Source organism: Scardinius erythrophthalmus, assembly GCF_964197995.2.
Source record: "Scardinius erythrophthalmus genome assembly, chromosome: 16".
Taxonomy (NCBI): Eukaryota; Metazoa; Chordata; class Actinopteri; order Cypriniformes; family Leuciscidae; genus Scardinius; species Scardinius erythrophthalmus.
Window position 1 is genome coordinate 2,250,873 of NC_138236.1, and position 20,024 is coordinate 2,270,896.

The 20,024-nt window shown below is 36.6% G+C and overlaps 1 protein-coding gene across 5 annotated transcripts in view; it reads right to left on the reverse strand.

The window, feature by feature from the left end:
* The window catches only part of satb1b (SATB homeobox 1b), a 70,852-nt gene that overhangs the window by 45,896 nt on the left and 4,932 nt on the right, over positions 1–20,024 (reverse strand). For 2 of the 5 annotated variants that reach the window (XM_081388663.1, XM_081388661.1), the window contains exons 2-5: positions 15,152–15,390; positions 11,321–11,497; positions 8,944–9,070; positions 7,686–7,809 (exon numbers count right to left, since the gene is read on the reverse strand). In XM_081388663.1, coding sequence (XP_081244789.1) covers positions 7,686–7,809; positions 8,944–9,070; positions 11,321–11,497; positions 15,152–15,362 — 639 coding nt within the window. In that variant the 5' untranslated portion in view covers positions 15,363–15,390. Of the gene's footprint in view, positions 1–7,685; positions 7,810–8,943; positions 9,071–11,320; positions 11,498–15,151; positions 15,391–16,451; positions 17,151–20,024 lie in introns of those variants that run through there. The other 3 variants (XM_081388660.1, XM_081388664.1, XM_081388662.1) reach the window with 3 other exon arrangements.

A 20,024-nucleotide genomic window follows, 5' to 3' on the forward strand; every position in this document is an offset into this window, starting at 1 on the left:
TGTTATAAATATTCAAAAGATGAAACCATCTGTTTTTAAATTACAGGTACAGCAGCTTTATCATTTTTATAACATGAGCACTTGGGGACTCGGAGGTTTGGAGGAGGGGGTTCGTGTCTCCAACGGAGGACGGTTATAGATAACTTCAGCAATCCCCTTTACAAATGATCCAATGCATCTTGAAGCAAACGTATGGATATGCTCTCAGAAATGAAGGCTCTTCAGTGGCAGTTATGCATCAAGAACCATTTTCTTTGTGACTATAAGCTTCTTTAAAGGTTATTTTACATTATTATAGGAACTTACAACTGTTCTCCTTTAACGTCATATAGAACTTTAAAATGTTCTCTATCAAATAGACAGAAATGAATATGGAGTTTCAAACTATACGTGAAGATCATCATATGGAATTTAAAAAGGCTCGATGACATTGTATGGAACTTAAAAGCATTCTCTTTTGGCATGCTATAAAAGTTTTAATAGTTTTTCTATGATATCATATGGAGTGTTTTCAAAAAAGGAATTTAATATGGATCATCATATGGAACTTGACGTTTGCTTATGGCATAATATGGACATTTAAATTGCACTTCTATGATTTCATATAGGCCTGGTTTCACAGACAGGGTTTAGATTGAGTCAGGATTAGGCCTTAGTTCATTATTATTTTTATAAATGTGCCTTAGAAAAAAAAAAAAAAAACGATGCATCTTGACACAAAACAATGGCACTGACATATTTTAAGATATGCTTTCAGAAACAAGGGGTTTTAAAAAGTTCACAGATGACTTCATATGGAACTTTAAAATGTTCTTTATGACATGGTGAAATTTAAATGGTTATATTTGATATCATGGAGTTTTAGAATTTAACCAGACTATCACATCATGTGGAACTTAAAAATGTTTGCTTATGGCATAGTATGGAAATTTGCTCTAAGTTTTCATATGACATTATACAGAATTTAAAGTCCCCCTGTAGTCAATGGTTTTATGCCTTAAAACTAATCTTTGATCACCAAAATGACATATTTAAAAAAAAAAAATTCCATGTCGAGGATGTAACTCGACACCCTTGCCTCATTTAGTATGTGCGGTTCTATGAATATGCAAATGAGCCCCTCCTCCACTCACTCACTCAGCTCAGAGATCCACTGGGTGACGATCACACGTTGATCTGATTGGTTACAAGGTAGTTTGTGACGTCAGAAACACCAGCGATTTCAAAGCGTGTTTTTGAGACTGTCTTTGGTTCACTGCAGTTTTAAGGAGAAAATACTCAGCAATGCTGTCGACTTATGAATTTACACATGCTTTGTCTTAAAGCTCATTAAAAACACCACATAGACACATAAACAACATTAAAAACTTGAGTTTCACCACAGGAGGACTTTAAAAGTGCTATTCTACAACATCATATGAAATGCTTGCTTATGGTATAATATGGAAATTTTAATTGTAAAAAATTCAACTTTGTTTTTAATTGTAAAAACATCTAAGTTCTATATGATGTAATAAGAGAACTATTTTTATGCATTTGGCAGACGCTTTTATCCAAAGCGACTTACATTGCATTTCAAGGTACACATTTACATTCTCATCAGTTCTTGCTTTCCCTGGGAATCGAACCCATGACCTTAGCGTTGCAAGCGCCAATGCTCTACTGTTTACTTCAGGATAAAAACCCCTTCAGCACGTCTCGGTGAACAGGTGCAGACTTCAGCCAGAAGAGGGTTAACCACATCACTGTGTACAATGAGAAGGACTATTAACCTTTACTGCCAAAGCTCATGCTGCTGCAGAAATGAAAAGTGTATAACGGTCTCCAAGATGAGGAGAAGACCCTCTCCAAACGCACGAGTGGAATATGCATGCAGACGGGAGACATTTGAAGGCCAACCGGCGTTTTAAATGTCACAGCCCTCTTTTAATCGCTGATCTGAAACAACAGTCATGGTGGAAGACAGCGAACCAACCAACTCAGCAACTAACAATAGAGGAGGAACAAAATCACACGCGATTTCATGAGTCATCAATGATCTGTTTGAGATCCACGCTCATATTGAGTACAGTTGACACAGATGTTGTGAGAATCTGCGTTCATTAATCACACGTCTCACACCGCACATCTCCCGAGCCCCGTACGCCACCACAAACCATGCAGATAAACACCTCAGCGCACCGAGCGCCAGGAGCCATCAACAGGTAATGGGACGAGCCTGTTTAAAAGATAACCATCGAGAGGCCTTATCTGAGCGCCCAGGAAGTCTGTCACGCTGCGATCCACATAAAACATCTATTTGACTTTCCGTCACGGGAGAGTCGCACAGAAATGCGAGGAAGGGAATCAGCGTTCGCACTTCCTCCTTACGTGGCATCTTTCAGTCTCCCTGCATTGTGTTGGAGAGGTCTTTTAAACATCTTAATTACAGCTTCTTTTCCGTCCACTCCTTGAGAAAGGGCCCATGTCAAACCTGTAAAGATGGCATTTGATGGCTATTTGCTGCTATGCAACTCCACAGCTGCTCTTTCAGGGCCACGGACACACACACACACACACACACTCTTTTGTGTCGGTCGTCTGAGGGGACACAGGGGTTAAGTTTGATCACGGGAAACATACGAAGGCTGACGAGCGGGAGCAAACCTGCCCGAGCAATTTACTTTTGTCCTTTAGCGTTGCGCAACAAATCGGTCTGACGGCGGTCGAGTTATATTGAGCTGAAAACAAAAGCATGTTTTTTTTTTGTTGTTTTTTTATCCAGGGCATCTTTAGGCCAAATACACGATGAACTAGGAACAGGTCAGGATGGTCAATTAATCAACCAACAATTAACTAGTCGATTAGTGAGGTTAACTGGTGAGTTTGTCCATTTTTTTTGTTGCTTTTAGATATTTTTTACCCACAAATTTGACCATGTCCATGAAATTTAGCATGTCCACAAAGTTTTATAAAACCTTTATTAATAATAATAAATAAATAAATAAATAAATATATATAATATATATATATATATATATATATATATATAATATTGACTTCCATAGTATTTATTTTCCTACAACTATTCATCAAACTGGCATTAATATGTGCTTTATAAGTACTAATAAACAGACAATATCCTAATAATATGCATAAGCAACTAGTTAATAGTGAGAATTGAACCCTAATCTAAAGTGTTACCTTATTTTCTAAACGTGTTTATACTGCGTTTTTGTTTATATATATATATATATATATATATATATATATATATATATATATATATATATATATATATATATAAAAAATTAAAAGTCCTAATACTTTATTAGGACCTCCTAAAAAGTTGCTAAATTTATCCAAAAAAAAATAATACTAAAATGAATATCATTATCAATATAATATAATATAATACCAATATAATACAATTTAATTTTCACAACTTTTACTTTTAAATGTTTTAGCACATTGACTTTCAGAAGTTTCTAAATTCATCCATGCTGACATAAAAATAATACTAACATTAAAATTCACAATATCAATGTGATTAAAAAAATGTAATGTTTAACTTAGCGCTCCGCTTAAGAGGGGATTCAATTATTTTTTATTTACATTTTTTTTTAGCGTTGACCTGAGAAGTTGCTAAATTAATCCAAAATGAACATTTTTTTTGCTAAATACAAATAAAAAATACTACAATTTAATTACAATTTAATTAATATCAATATCAACATCATTATTATAAAATTAAACTAGCACAAGGACGCTTTACAGTAATGATTTCATGACAGTTCAAGTCATGGAAAAGCAAATTCATGCATAATAATTTCTTCTCCATTGTCATCTCAGTTTCAGCTTCTTGCACAACGAGTCGCATTTAAGTCAAATTAAAAGTACTTCAGCTTTGAAAAGGGCAGTTTAAAAACTCAACATCCCACATGAACGGCACTATAAGAAACACGTCTGGTTGGTGTATGACAGACCCTTTAATTTACATAAAGCTTCCTTTAAGAATGGTTAGCCAACTAGTCCTCCGTACAGTTCACCGATTAGACTACACTAACCCGAAACATGCAACACTATTCACAATCCCCTTCTGCTAACCAGTGGCGTACTTCTCCTCCTGATTCTCCATTCATTAACCTTTTCAAGAGCAGGGATTACCGTTGGAGAATCAAGGAGACACTAATCCTATAAAAGTTGGCGTTCGTTCTTAAATCGGCCAGATCTCTCCAAGTCTTCCTGTTCGCCTAATAGAAAGGTCACCTCTACTAGGTTACCAACCAAAGACGCGCCTAACATGACGAGGCATCCTGGAAACAACAAAAGCAGAAAGCAGAAAATGTGAGCGGACTGTAATTCAGTGTAAGTGCCGGGCCGCTGCTCAGTGGGAATAGCTCACATATGGACTGTAAACAGAGTGATTAGAGAGATGTGGAGCGGCCCAGCCCCTGCGCTGCCTGAACAGCACCCTGGGACTCTTTACACCACACACACACACACACACACACACACACCTGCAGGTAGAGAACGGGCTTCCCTGAGATGAAATGCACTACGACTGTGCCAACACACACGAGCTGAAACACCCGTCGTCCCTAAAGCATTTAAACAGCGGCTCTGCTTCTTTAAACAGCAGCAGTTTTAAGGGTGAATCTCATGGAAATGTGTCCGGGTCAGGTTTCGTCCACAAAAATCGAAATTTAATTTAATTTTTTGTTTTTTTTAAATGAAGCCCATTTTTAGGATCTCATTACTGTAAAAGTCTGGAATAAAAATAATTTAAAAGTCTTCCTAAAAAGTTGCTCAATTTATCCCACAAAAAATAATACTATCTAAAGAATATCACTATCAATATAAGGAATAATACCAATATTATAATATTATAAGTATGGAAGTTTTCAAAAATCTTCACATTTTTACCGAAAAAAATTCTTCGAAATTATTTTTTTTAAGATTTTTTTTCAAAAATCTTTGAAAATGTAATTTTAAAAAATGTACAAAAAACTAAATTTAATTTACATTTTTTTTTTAAATGAAGCCTATTTTTAGGATCTGAATTTTTTTTAAAAATAAATTCTCATTACTGTAAAAGTCTGGATTAATAATAATTAAAAGTCTTCCTAAAAAGTTGCTCAATTTATCCCACAAAAAATAATACTATCTAAAGAATATCATTATCAATATAAGGAATAATACCAATAATTATAATATTATAAGTATGGAAGTTTTCAAATTTTCTTCAAAAAAAATATTTTTTTTTTTTGAAAATTCGTCGAAAAATTCGTCGAAAAATGTTTTTTTAGATTTTTTTTTCAAAAATCTTTGAAAATATAATTTTCAAAAAATTACAAAAAACTAAATTTAATTTACATTTTTTTTTTTTTTTTTAATGAAGCCTTTTTTTAGGATCTTATTTTTTTTTAAATATAAATTCTCATTACTGTAAAAGTCTGGAATAATAATAATTAAAAGTCTTCCTAAAAAGTTGCTCAATTTATCCCACAAAAAATAATACTATCTAAAGAATATCACTATCAATATAAGGAATAATACCAATATTATAATATTATAAGTATGGAAGTTTTCAAAAATCTTCACATTTTTACCGAAAAAAATTCTTCGAAATTATTTTTTTAAGATTTTTTTTCAAAAATCTTTGAAAATGTAATTTTAAAAAATGTACAAAAAACTAAATTTAATTTACATTTTTTTTTAAATGAAGCTTATTTTTAGGATCTGAATTTTTTTTAAATATAAATTCTCATTACTGTAAAAGTCTGGATTAATAATAATTAAAAGTCTTCCTAAAAAGTTGCTCAATTTATCCCACAAAAAATAATACTATCTAAAGAATATCATTATCAATATAAGGAATAATACCAATAATTATAATATTATAAGTATGGAAGTTTTCAAATTTTCTTCAAAAAAAATATTTTTTTTTTGAAAATTCGTCGAAAAATTCGTCGAAAAATGTTTTTTTAGATTTTTTTTCAAAAATCTTTGAAAATATAATTTTCAAAAAATTACAAAAAACTAAATTTAATTTACATTTTTTTTTTTTTTAATGAAGCCTTTTTTTAGGATCTTATTTTTTTTTTAATATAAATTCTCATTACTGTAAAAGTCTGGAATAATAATAATTAAAAGTCTTCCTAAAAAGTTGCTCAATTTATCCCACAAAAAATAATACTATCTAAAGAATATCACTATCAATATAAGGAATAATACCAATAATTATAATATTATAAGTATGGAAGTTTTCAAATTTTCTTCAAAAAAAAAGATTTTTTTTTTGAAATCTTCGAAAAATTCTTCGAAAATTTTTTTTTTAGATTTTTTTTCAAAAATCTTTGAAAATATAATTTTCAAAAAATTAAAAAAAAAACTAAATTTAATTTACATTTTTTTTTTAATGAAGCCTTTTTTTAGGATCTTAATTTTTTTTAAATATAAATTCTCATTACTGTAAAAGTCTGGAATAATAATAATTAAAAGTCTTCCTAAAAAGTTGCTCAATTTATCCCACAAAAAATAATACTATCTAATGAATATTATTATCAATATAAGGAATAATACCAATATTATAATAAAGTCTGGAAGTTTTACGTCTCACTTTTTAAAATAATCCTGATTGTTTTCAAAAGTGATTCTGATGGAATTTTTATTACTGTAAATTTAATAATAATAAAAAAACGCAGTATAAACACGGTAAGAAAATAAGGTAACGCTTTAGATTAGGGTTCAATTCTCACTATTAACTAGTTGCTTATCATGCATATTACTAGGATATTGTCTGTTTATTAGTACTTATAAAGCACATATTAATGCCAGTTGATGAATAGTTGTAGGAAAATAAAATACTATGAAAGTCAATGGAGTCCATCAACTGTCTGGTTACCGATATTCTTCAAAATATAATCTTTTGTGTTCGGCAGAAGAAAGAAATTCATACAGGTTTGAAACAACTTGAGGGCGAGTAAATGATGAAAGAATTTTCATTTTTAAGAGAACTATTCCTTAATATCTAAACTTAATTACGGTAGTGAACATTTGAAGTGGATCAAAACCTTTCATCAAATTTATACATGCATTTTGAACAATACTCGAACGTCTTAGGACAACTTTTCTGATCCACTTCAAATGTTGACTACTGTACTTTACTAACTATTAATAAGCATTAATTAGGAGTTTATTGAGGCGAAAGTCATGGTTAGTTAATACTGAGAACTGGACCTTAATCTAATGTGTGACCGAAAATAATACAACCATGCTGTATAAATTATTTGAACGTTTTGCCTTGCGCTAATGAGAATTTAAGCTGCTTAATAGTCATTAAAATAACACAATAATGCAGCGAAAATAGGCTTAATTTTCTATAAGCACAATACAACTCTTTCTTTGGTTTTTAAGGTTAGAAATGACACGTTAACAGGTTTCGTGAGATTCACCCATAACAGTTCACAGCTTGTAATGCATTATCAAGATCATTGTGATTCGCCCATTGTTTAGCCAACAATACTCGCATTCACAACGGCTAGCAACAGCATCAAAATAAAGTGCATTAATCTACAGGCACGACAATGGCTATTGATTTGGATTTCTATGGCAATTCTGTCCATTTCCACTCTATCAAACTCTGGGCATTTGTAAAAGGGACACTTGCAATCTTGGCAACTAGACGTGGAAGGCTCCAGCACCTGTGATAAGGGACATTCTTTTGCCAGAGAGCTCTGGTTCATGTCTTTGAGTAACTCCTTGAGCGCATTTCTTACTGTAGAGTGGGTCCACTGCTCTGGAGGAAGGTCTTCCAGTTTAGGACAACTGCAGGAAGAGATAGAACAAGAGAAAGAGAGATGGAAAGAGTGAAAAGAGAGAGAGAGAGAGAGAGAGGACAGTGAGCACTGGGCTTTGCTTCTCTGCTGCAAGCGTCCCTCTAAGACAGACAGATTTCATTTGGCGCATGAAGCAGATGCATCTGGAGTCTCTCTCTCTCTCTCTCCTCTCTCTCTCTCCTGATTGTTCTGATTAGTTAATTACTTTATACAACACATCTGCTGTATTGATGCATGAATTATACATCAGCTGCATGCGGCGACTATTATTTCACGTTACTTCTACCTTCCTGCCTTGATGTGCTTGCTGAAACAATTTAAGGTGTTTCCAGATAGATTTAGATGCTAGATGCATTAAAAAAGACCAGCATCTAAACACTTTATCCATTTAGACGAGCATTAAATAAAAAAATAAAGAAATGCACGACCGAATCAATGGAGAAAACACAGCTGCATTCAGGGTGTCATTAATGAATGCTTGTTCAATAGGACGCAATAAACGGCAAGCTGCCAAGTAAATATCGCAACACCGATGTTCGACGCCAGCGTGCAATGCAAATTAAGGATGAGGAGTGTCATTTCCGCGCCGCCAGCGTCACCAAACGGAACTGCAAAAACAATGACGGGTTTGCAAATGATCCGACAGACAGATGGTGACTTTAACTTAACCGGTGGCATGAGCGATGACCAAAGTCAGACAGGAAAAATGATTTTTGCAATGCTAGAGGTGTAGAAATGACACACGACACCTTTAAATACACATCCTTGAATTTAAACGAAGCCTCCCTTGGATTAATCTTTTTTTAAAAAGCGCAATACTGATGGTTTCATAGTTCTTTGGCGTAATTGGATGAGAGGTAGTACTGCTGTAATGTGCAATTAACACATCCATGTTTGCATATAGACACACACACACACACACTTAAAGAAAAGGAGCGATCTGATCCGGCACACCTTAAAGTGCGAGACAGCCACAGAGCCTCTGGAGACACACAGATATACATGGATGTCTACAGAAAGAGGAAGAGGTGTGTCTGTGTGTGCCCACAGCAGTGGCTTGTGGGAAATACAAAAAAACCCAGCACTGTTTGTGTTGTGGGTACAGTAGATGGGAAACACTGACCTGTGTAGCTGGATTTTCAGCGTGACCACATGGTACACATCCTGCAACATGTCCGCCACTGTGGCGTCGGGTGCATCCGTCACGTAGGAAAGAGGCACGGGGTTCCACTTGCCCACCTGAATCAGCCCTGCGGTGAGGAAACACCATTTACCACAGGCAGACGCTCGCACGACAGCACACAGGAATAAAACACTGCATTTATCACTTTTTTCGGCTCCACTAGAAAGGTTTTCATGCTTAAGGCCCCGTTTTACACGAAGGGAAGACGCAGATATTTCCCTGCGGTTTGGCCTCTCACTTACACGAAAACCCCGTTTTTATGACAGAAAACGATTATTTCTGAAAACTCCGGCCAAAGTAGAGATTTCTGATAATGTGTTGCGTGTCAACTGGGAGAAACGGGGTTTTAGGTTCTCAAACGTCACATTATGCGCTAGAAAATGCTTAACGTCATGTGAGCGCCCTATGTTTACAGTTTGTTTTGGGCGTTGATGTAAATGACAACTTTTTTGAAAACGATGTTGTGTGCACAATGTTATTATTGAAAACGGACGGGGGGGGAATATTAGTTCCTCTAAATACCCGGCTATGTGTAAATGTGATTATTGATTATTTATTATCATGTTGATTATTTTCCTCATATCCTCCATTGTTGCGGCTCCTCTCTTCCCAGTCTGTCAGTAACGCTCTGTTTACTTCCTGTCTCTATGAAGCCCCTCCTTCTGAAAAGCACACTGTGCTCTGATTGGTCTGCGTGAGCAGTGTGTTGTGATTGGTCGAGCGCTTCGAGCGTGTTTGTGAAATGTCCCGCCCCTTACCATAACCGCCAGTTTAACACACTACTAACTAACTCAACCAGGCCCCGCCCCTTTATTATGCGTATTAATTACTTAAATGAGGAATACTGTGACGTGTTCGTTCCCGGAAGAAACTCAAGACTACAATGGAGGCGTTTCAGGGAGTTCAGAAACACTGACTCTGATATAGAGAAGAGCTGGAGATTTTTCATGCTCAAACAGCAACATTACACACTAAAGATAGAGGACCTATTATGCTTTTTTGCACGTTCATCTTTAAGTAAAAAAAAAATAATAATAATGTGGCAATTATGGGACTTTGATGTGTCATTTAATAACCATATTCAACATAGCACACTTAAAGAAATACCATGTTATTACCATTATAGTACCATTATGTCTTAACCTCAAAACCTAGTAAGCTGACAATACACAGGTAAGCATCACATACATCTTTTGTGGACAACACAATCCCATAATACACTGCAACAACATTAATTAAAAAATCTAGACAAGACGGAAGGTGAAGTGAGAGAAATGTTGGTATATTTTGACATACTATTTTTTTATATAATACCATTCAAAGGTTTGGGGTCGGTTTAAATGTCTTTTAAAGAGTCTCTTCTGCTCACCAAGGCTGCATTTATTTCATTAAAAATTCAGTAACAGTGAAATATTATTACAATTTAAAACAGCTGTTTTCTATGTGAATATATAGTAAAATGTAATATATTCCTGTGATCAAAGCTGAATTTTCAGCATCAGTCTTCAGTGTCACATGATCCTTCAGAAATCATTCTAATGATGATTTGATGCTCAAGAAACATTTATGATTATTATCAGTGTTGAAAACAGTTGTGCTGCTTAAGCTTTTTTTCAGGATTATTCGATAAACCGAAAGATCAAAAGAACTGCATCACTTTTACTAGTTCTGAGCATCATGTTGTGAACTTAGCAATGTTATAATGCCAAACTCTCATCATGTTTTAGAAAAGTGCTTTCGAATTTGTATTTTTTTATGATAATACTATGGTACTTTTTTTAGTATAGGCTAAAAGAAAGGCTTTCACCCTTTAAAAAAAATCAAACATTTCTCGACCACATGTTGTCTTTCGACTGGCACTAAATGAAAGAAGAAGAAAAAAAAACAAGATCCAGAAGATCCAACGAAAAAAGAAATTATGATGGACAGCCTGCAATAAATTACAGGCTGAAGGCTCCAGCTCTTAAAATAGCCCCCAACTCCATAAAGCGAGCAATTAGAAACCGCAGGCCCACCTCCACACTCGCTCCCATTGAGAAAAGTGTGATTATAGAGAGCAGGAGGTGCACCTGTGTGTTCCTCTACCCACAACCCCCCTGACCTCGGCATCAGGTCAGCCCGAGAAAACCCAGAACGGAGCCAACAAATCACTCCAAAAATATCTCTGTTTAGCCTCCAAAAATACCCGAGCATCTGCCCGGCGTTCGATGACTCACGGTTCTGATCTAAATGCATAAAGAAGAAAATCACGTGCATGTTCTGGAGACATCGGTGTAGTGAATGCATTGGTGTTTTGGAGTGTGAAAGCATGCCGTACCTTTAGCCTGAGCAGCCGAACTGTGCGAGTAGCCCAGGGAGAGCAGGGCCATCTCGATCAGCTGGTTGAAGAGCATGTCCTTCCTCACCAGGACGAACTCAGCGTGTTCCTCTTTACTGTCGAACTCGATGGGGCTCTCGTAGTGCTCCACCACACAAAACACTGGCAGCATGTTACCTACACACACAAGAGCACGCTTTACACTTCAGCCTCGCGGAGAGAGAGAGAGAGCTGCTGAAACGCCACACATTATTACCGGCAGTGCTGCACATCCAGCCAAAAATGCAAATGCAAATTATAAACGAGCTAAAAATAAAGTTTGCATTTGCTCAAGGAAGATGCCAAGTTGTTGCTAGAGAGTTCTGGGTGGCATCTGCTTTAAAAAAAAACCTAACCCTAAGCATGAGCAATAGTGCCTAACCTCTAATTATCAATTGATTATAATCCGCTGTAATGGTGTTAAAATAAAGCAGCATTGTAACATGCATAATAAGATCAGAACGCAGAGCGAGAGGAGATGCCGTCAACGAAACAGCTCTGCTATTTAAACGTGTTAGCGCACTGAAAGGTTAGGGCTCATCGTGGGTTTAGCGCTTTATTTATTGTTAAGGTGCTCAAATCACATTAGAATACTTCTTCAGGCAGATCCCAGAAGCCTTCCCATGATGCACTGCACGCGCCGGCTCCCAATGCTCCCCATCCTCTTTATTCCTGACGAGCTCACTGCGTTTTTAATCATGGGAGGCACTTCCGGTTTGGGGAACTTCCATTCAAAATGGAACAAATACAAATAAAGCAGATCCTCAACGAGCTATCAGATTTCTTTCAGGTTTTATTTAAGAATAACGTAACACTTGGTATTTTAACGTGACATGTTATAACAAAGCATATCTATGGCAAGAGCTCTTTTCAGTCGCTGCTTTCTTTTCCTCGTGATTATTTTCTTTTTTCCTTTTGCATTCCGCTGTAATATTATGAAAAATGTCAACATGTAGTGCACATTTGCGGTCTGTTCTCCCGATTTAATTTTACGATACATGCCATTAATAATTCACTGGAATGCACAAAGAATCTCTCTCCCCAAAATCCTCACGTCTCTTTCCACAGGTAAATGCAATTTGTAATCTGTCAAAATGACTGAAATCACTTTGAAATAGTGTCACGCAATGCTGAAGTAAATGAAATAAAATAAATTTTTAAGGCAACTTATGTTGCATAATTAGTGATATTTAACCGTGCGATTTTGCTGTGGAAAGATTCTCGCTTTTTGGGGTTTTTTGATCTGTTGAAAGTACCTTGTTGATGCTTTTACACTTTTAAATGTCCTTTTTAATGTTCAAAGGGTTGAAGGGTGAGTAATATAAAGCAATCTCACTGTACACAGTTCAAAAATATATATTATTGCGTCCATAGAGCGAGTGTTTCACTGATTGTGTACAGCTTAACGGAAGTTACACCCATAATTCGCGCAAAGCGTCATGGGCCGCAGGAATAATGTGGACAGCCTTGAGGTTTACGAGTCTGTGTAAACAGCGCGCCGCTATCAGGGAAACAACGAAGAATCTCCGTCCAAAGCTGTCATGTGTTCGGGTTTACTGTGCAAATATCACATAATACCAGCCAGCTGCAACACTCCGGTGATGAAATTTCAGGAACTTCATGATCTCTTGGACTCAGGATCTTTATTTTTACAGGGTTTAACACAGGCTGGGGGGGATATCAACGTCTTCTATCCGGGGCAATCGTAATAAATCATATCTCTGCTCCTCACGGTCGCAGTTTCCAAAGAATGCGACCGTTTTCAGGAAAACAATCAATAAATAGGGGTATAATCATAAGCAGATGCCAGGGAATGTGCTGAATCGAAGCTTTTCCATTTTTAATAGATAAAGATCTAACAATAAAGACTGCTGTGTCGGTTCATTTCGGGATCAATACACGCTTTGTTCCCAGAGAGCTGAGAAAAGCCCATGGTAAATATTATTCAGCTAAAACAATGAATACAGTAGCTACCAAAGTTCAGCAGGCACTCAGCAAAAGTTCACTATTTCCCATAAATAATAATAACGGTTGTCCAGAGAGCTGTAGAACACAGCAGAGGAACATGAACTAACACTAAATGTGTTATAACTACAATATCTCCCCTTTAATTGTACACTGCAAGTGTGTGTGTGTGTGTGTGTGTGTGTGTGTGTATGTATGTATATATATGAAGAGTTCAGATACAAAAGCCTCTAAGTGCCATTTGAAATTTTCTTCTAGAATGATCATTTTTATGAAAATTTGTATCAAGCTTGGATATTTAAGTTCAATAATGTCACTTAAATGGCAATGCAAATGACCTATTAATTGTCATTTAAGTGAAATTATTTAACTTAAATATACAAGCTTGATAAAAATGATCATTCTAGAAGAAAAATTCAGATGGCACTTAGAGGCTTTTTCATCTTAACTCTTCATATATATATATATATACACACACACACACACACATACACCCATACATATACACATATATGCATGCATGTATACACACAGCAAAATGAAGCATCAAAATCACCAAACAAATAAAAAGAATCTGATTTAATTTACCAAGAATTTCAATTCGAAAAGATTTGATCTGACATAAACAAACAGTGACTGCTTTCTGAAAATGAATGCAAATATGCTTACAGTTAGTGCTAAACATATCCTCAGAAATGTTGCTGGCTGGCGATACGTAAAAGAAATATGCTATCTACTTTGCATCATGCAGGGGTTTTGGTCCTGACCATCAGTGGCCACAACTACAACAGGTTTCTGAGCGATGAGCTCCACCCATCGTGAAATATCATCGGTCCAAATAACCCTTTCTCATAACTGTTCATTAAACATCACGCTGGAGGACAGACGAATCGCTTCTCGTAGGGGTGGAACGATATATCGTGTCACTGTATATCGCAATACAAATATACAACAATATTGATAATATAGTTTTCAGAGTTTTAGTGTCAGTATTACATTAAACTACTATTGTTGAATATAATGTATAATAATGCAATGGGGGAATATTTGTGGGTCCTGATAATGCCATATGTCTAAAGTGGCCTACATTATAAATATATCTAGTAAGTGAAAGAGTGAAAGCATATTCGTCTAAAATAATTCTGAAGCTTCAGAATCATGAATATTGTTATTCTTTTGTCAATATTGTCCTGTGCTTTGGGTTTCCAGCACCAAATCCAAGCCTATTCATTTACACAACCACAATGTAAAACATAATTTAGCATTTTAATCACCAGTGCATTTTTTGTTAACCTTTTATCATATGTCTTGGAGTATCGCAATAATATCGTATCGTGAGTTCAGTATCGTGATACGTGACATGAGGGGATCGTTGCGCCCCTACTGGAATAATGTGAAGTTTAAATACTAGTTTTAGTGTCAGTATTACATTAAACTACTATATATAATGTTGAATATAATGTATAATAATGCAATGGGGGAATATTTGTGTGTCCTGATAATGCCTGATGTTTCCAGTAAAAAGTGGCCTACATTATTTAAAACACATCTAGTCAGTGACAGAATTATTTTAGACGAATATTGTTTTCAGAATCATGAATGTTGTTATTCTGGTGTCTCTATTGTCCTGTGCGTTGGGTTTCCAGCACCAAATCCAAGCCTATTCATTTACACACACAATGTAAAACATAATTTAGCATTTTAATCACCAGTGCATTTTTGGTTAAACTTTTATCACATGTCTAATATACGTATCGAAAGGGTATCGTTGCACCCCTACTGGAATGGCGTCCCAGGACCCAGCGGTATAAGAAAAGGCCAGCTCACCCCTCTTGTGGCAGGCCTTCAGGTGATGTCCGGGGGGTTTGAAGGGCACGCCGGTGAGTTTAGCTCCAGTGCTGCCGAGACGGGACCGGCCCAGAGGACTTCCGTTCTGTTCCAGACGGGCCAGTTTGGCTGGAGGAGCCTTGGAGTCGTTCAGACTGTTGACCATCTCACAGTTCTCCTTCCCCAGGCATGTTTCGCTGAGATGCTCCATGGTCCTCAGCTCCACTGCGCACTGTCACCTGAAGAAGAAAATAAAAGCAAACACAGCCGTGACGTTAGGACGCTCATAAACTTTTACTTCCATGCAGTGAACAGTTCTATAGATTACTGAACCATAGAAAAAGAGAAGAAATTGCAACATAAACAGTGTCTCTTCCATGTACTGAAATGTCAAATCAAGCCTAATGTTACATGGCATTTACAATGTTTCATGCAACGATCACATTCCCATTCTTAAGAGCATGTATTATGTATGTCTAACCCACTGCAGAATCCCATGTGAAGAGCAAAGCAAGCTAGTTTTTGTACAGTCGCATTAATGAGTCCACTTCAGCGATCAGCGCACCGTACAGCGAACAAGAGGAACGGGCTGTGAAATATTTAGCGGATCAGATCTGTTAGTTGAAAAGCTGACGGCTCTAAAATACAAGAGCAAGACACACTTCTCCATGTAAAATACAGGGTGACGGATTTTGGTCCTGTTTGAGTTTAATGATCCCAAAAAAAAAAAAAAAAAAAAAAAAGTTTTCCTAAAATGTCTATGCAAGATTATAAGAAAAAAGGACGTGAACCTTGTCTCAACATTGCATTCACAGTCAGCATGACAGACGGGGTTCGATTTCATCAAACAGGCCAAACAAGACATCAGACATGCAACAATGAATTCCACAGCACAGATGAACTCGCGTGACTTCACGTAAAAACCAATATAACAGGTATAGAGGATTTTCAAAAGATGAACTCTGTGCACTTTTATGTTCAATTTAATATTCAAGTGAAAAAGGAAACCTTACATATCAATGCAAACACTCTAATAGTAATAATATTTCTACTTCAACCTTAAAATGACTTGTATTGCTGTAACCTATTGCAGATTGTCATATCACATAATAATTCTGCATTTCATTAATCTAGATAATGTGCATGTTACATTATATGTTTATAACGCAATGAAATTCTAAAAAAAAAAAAATCTAGAGCATACAAAAATATATTTTTTGTAGACTTAAAAGAACGTACACATACTTTAAATCATTCCACAAAACAAAGAAATGAGAAGAAATCAAGCAGCTTCACTCACCACTTTAAGACGAGCATATAAAGAGCTGTGGATGAACAGCGACTTCAAGTTTTGGCAGGAGGAGCACAAACTTCACTCGAATATCAGTTTTATGTCAGCTATTCTATTCTAAAGCATTCAAAACTTCCAGATCGTCCACACCACAATACCTAATATAATATGCCAAGTCATGAATTACAGCGGATAATACATTTAGAACCATACACACGAAGCGCAAAGTACTTTAATATGTGATCAAATCTTTTTTTCAAAAAACGTAGACGCATCAATCCTAAACGCAAAACGATCTCCGGTAAGTCTATTGAGTTCAGTAGAGTTTACCATCACATCCACCATCCGTTCTGTGCGCAAAATAACGCAAAAAAATAAAAGTAAGCATCGGCGTTCCCTACACATCCCACTGAGCTGGAACAATGCGAGGCTGTAGGATCAGAAGCTCGTCTCCTCTCAGGATCATCTGGCCGAACAACAGCACGAAGACATCGAGTCTCATCTCGACACATGCGGACCCGAAGCGGCTCTAAAAGTGCGCGATACACTCGAGCGTCGAATGAAACATCAGAGCACGAGAAGATTCCTGACGCGCGTCAACGCTACGTTGTATCTTCCGCTTGTTACATTTGTAACATTCGCGCTCGGTCCTTTTCTTTCTGTTTCCCTTCTCTCTCTCTCTCTCTCTCTGTGTGTGTGTGTGTGTGTCTCTCTCGCTCTCTCTCTCTCTCTCTCTGGCCCATTAAATTATGAGTTGCATCGGCTCATCCCTCCCTCTCCGCGCGCCTGCCGCTTCTCCTCATCCCTAAAGCTCCTAAACGACGCGATTGAAGACTGCTTTCGGGAGCTCTCGCTGTCCTGGAGGATGAAGGCGAAAATAAAGTAAAAGTGCCGGAGAACGAGGATGATGATGAGGATGATGATGATGGTGGATTTCCGCCTGCACGCGCGCAGGAATTTTTAATCAGCTTGATTAGAGTGAGGCGGTTCTGCATTTATTACTGAATAACACACATCTACACACACATCCTGTACACACACATACAGGATGCACATTAATTTCTGCATGACACAATAAAATCAGTTTGCATTTTTTTATGTTACAAAATAAACGATCTTTGTTTGTGCACAATGTTGAATTTTATCCCGATGTGTGTGTTGTTGTTGTTGATCAGCTGAGGTAGAAGGCAAACGCGAATGATCATATGAACGAGTGTGATGATATTATAGCAGATTTTCTGTTTTTAAAAGTTGCAAAAGAGCCTCAAGAGTACAATATTTCTTATAGCAAAAGGACACGCCATCTGTCAGTGATGCTGGTGCATGACACACACGCGCGCGCGCGCACGCACAGACACGCACAGACACACACACACACACACACACACACACACACACACGTGTGCAGGTGACAGCAAACGTCCAACCATGAACACACACACACACACACACACACACACACACACAGAGAGAGAGAGAGAGAGAGAGAGAGAGATAAAGCGAGAGATAGAGAGATCTAGTTTCTGTAAATATAAGCTAAATTGATGCACATTAGTAAAAAAATAAAGTTTACAAAGTGATAATTTTGAGGAGAATGTGCAGTAAAATAATAAGTGCAGATTATATCTGATCAAACTTATAAAATGACTTACAATTTCAAGCATTATTAATTATTAATAAAAACTTCTAATAATTCTGTTTACATCAAAACAAGAACAAGAATCTTTTTTGACTATCAAAAAGCATGCTCATAAAAGACAAAAAAAAATTCTAGCCACACTGAACTTGTGTTTTCATAAATAAAAAACACAAAGATGTATAAAGACAACAGTCAGGCAGATTTATGTGCGAGGGTCAAAGGTCGTTTGGAAATGATTTTCAAAGATCTGAACTTGCTGTTGTGGACACCATGTACTGGATAAATTATGAAATATTCCCAGTACAGGAGTAAGACCAATCCAGAGGGAGTCCAATTCTGTACTTGAGTATTTAGGCTAATTATTTAATTGTTAAAAAAAATGACCACATTCATAATTATCTAACATGGACACTTTGTTTCTGCTACTGTATGTTATTGTAATGCCAAGTGAGATTGAAATACTGTTTATTCCTTTGGTTTAAAAGTAACCAAGCGCATTCCTACGCCACAATCAACAATCATAATGACTAATCGGCCTAATAATTAATGGCAGTGAAGACAGTAAAGGTTTTAAAAGCAGGGTGTGCGACATGTGTAGACTTGAAACTAAAGGTGATAAAGCTATATGAAATCAGCAGAGCAGAACTAGAACATGAAGTCTCACTGTTGATAAAAACAGGAAACGTAAGAGAAGAGCGATGGCCAAAAAAAGGTGGATGCATTCGCAACACATATCACACATTCGTCACACGAGTAAATGATTTCGTTAACGTTTTTTTTAAGTTACATTTGAGTGCATATCAATGCATCTGGTATGTCACAGCGCCGAACACATTTCCGGCACTGAAGTGAGTTTGCCGAGAGCTTGCTTTTGCTGTCTTTAGTCCTTGTGAAGCACAATGTACAGCGACACGCTCAGATCAGGCCAAAACTAATACGACCGGTTCATCACGGTTCATTCAGTAGATTCACATTCAGACAAAAAGCAAAAGTATGCAATTGAGGCTATTTTCTAAAACGATGCACAATATTCTATACAGTAAAATTATTTCTACCTGATTTTTAAGTTGATTAGAAAAAAATAAAAATGTGTTTCAGGGCTTTATCTCTGCTCCCACAATCCATCAGCGGCTCACAAAGGGATTGTGCAGTCGCACGGTTCTGCTTTTATTTGCAGCCGAACGAACGTAGGAACGAACGCGGTGCAAGCGGAGCGTGGCGGCCATGTTGACGTCTCTCTGCTCTCGTACAAGAGCATCACACAATCTCTGCCGGCCTCGCCAGGAGGGTCCTGATGCTGCCAACAGGTGCGCACACTGCCAAGAGCCCTGGCACACACACACACACACACACACACACACACACGCACAACCCTGACATACAGGAGGGCATGCAGATTCACAGAGCAGAAATGATTTGATCAACTGTGGTTAGAATTCAGCTCTCGCCTATTTAAAGAAGGGTAAACACAATTGAAGAGTTTAAAATGCCAACATGCTCAGGGCAAACTTGTACACAATGTACAATAAAAAAGCAATGTACAAACAGCAATGCAAAAAAAAAAAAAAGGTGTAAACTATTGTTTTGGTCATAATAATATAAATAAGCTGTTTTATCTAAGATTTGAAATGCTCAGTTCATATGATATCAGATGAAATATTTGGTCATATAAATCACTTTTTTTTTTTTTTTTTTTTTGCAAAAAATAAACTGACTACATTTGATAAAAAAAAAAAAAAGCAATTCATAACTTTGAAAACCCTGAGGATTTAAACTTTTTTTACATAGCATACTAAATATGTTGCATTGTTTATCAGCCTTTTTCCATTTATCCTGGAATAGCGACAAAGTGTACATCCGAAGTTATAAACCCATTATGACAACAAGACTGTTCTCCATGGCTGTTTATCACTCGGCACATTTCACCAGCGCTGTCCTGAACG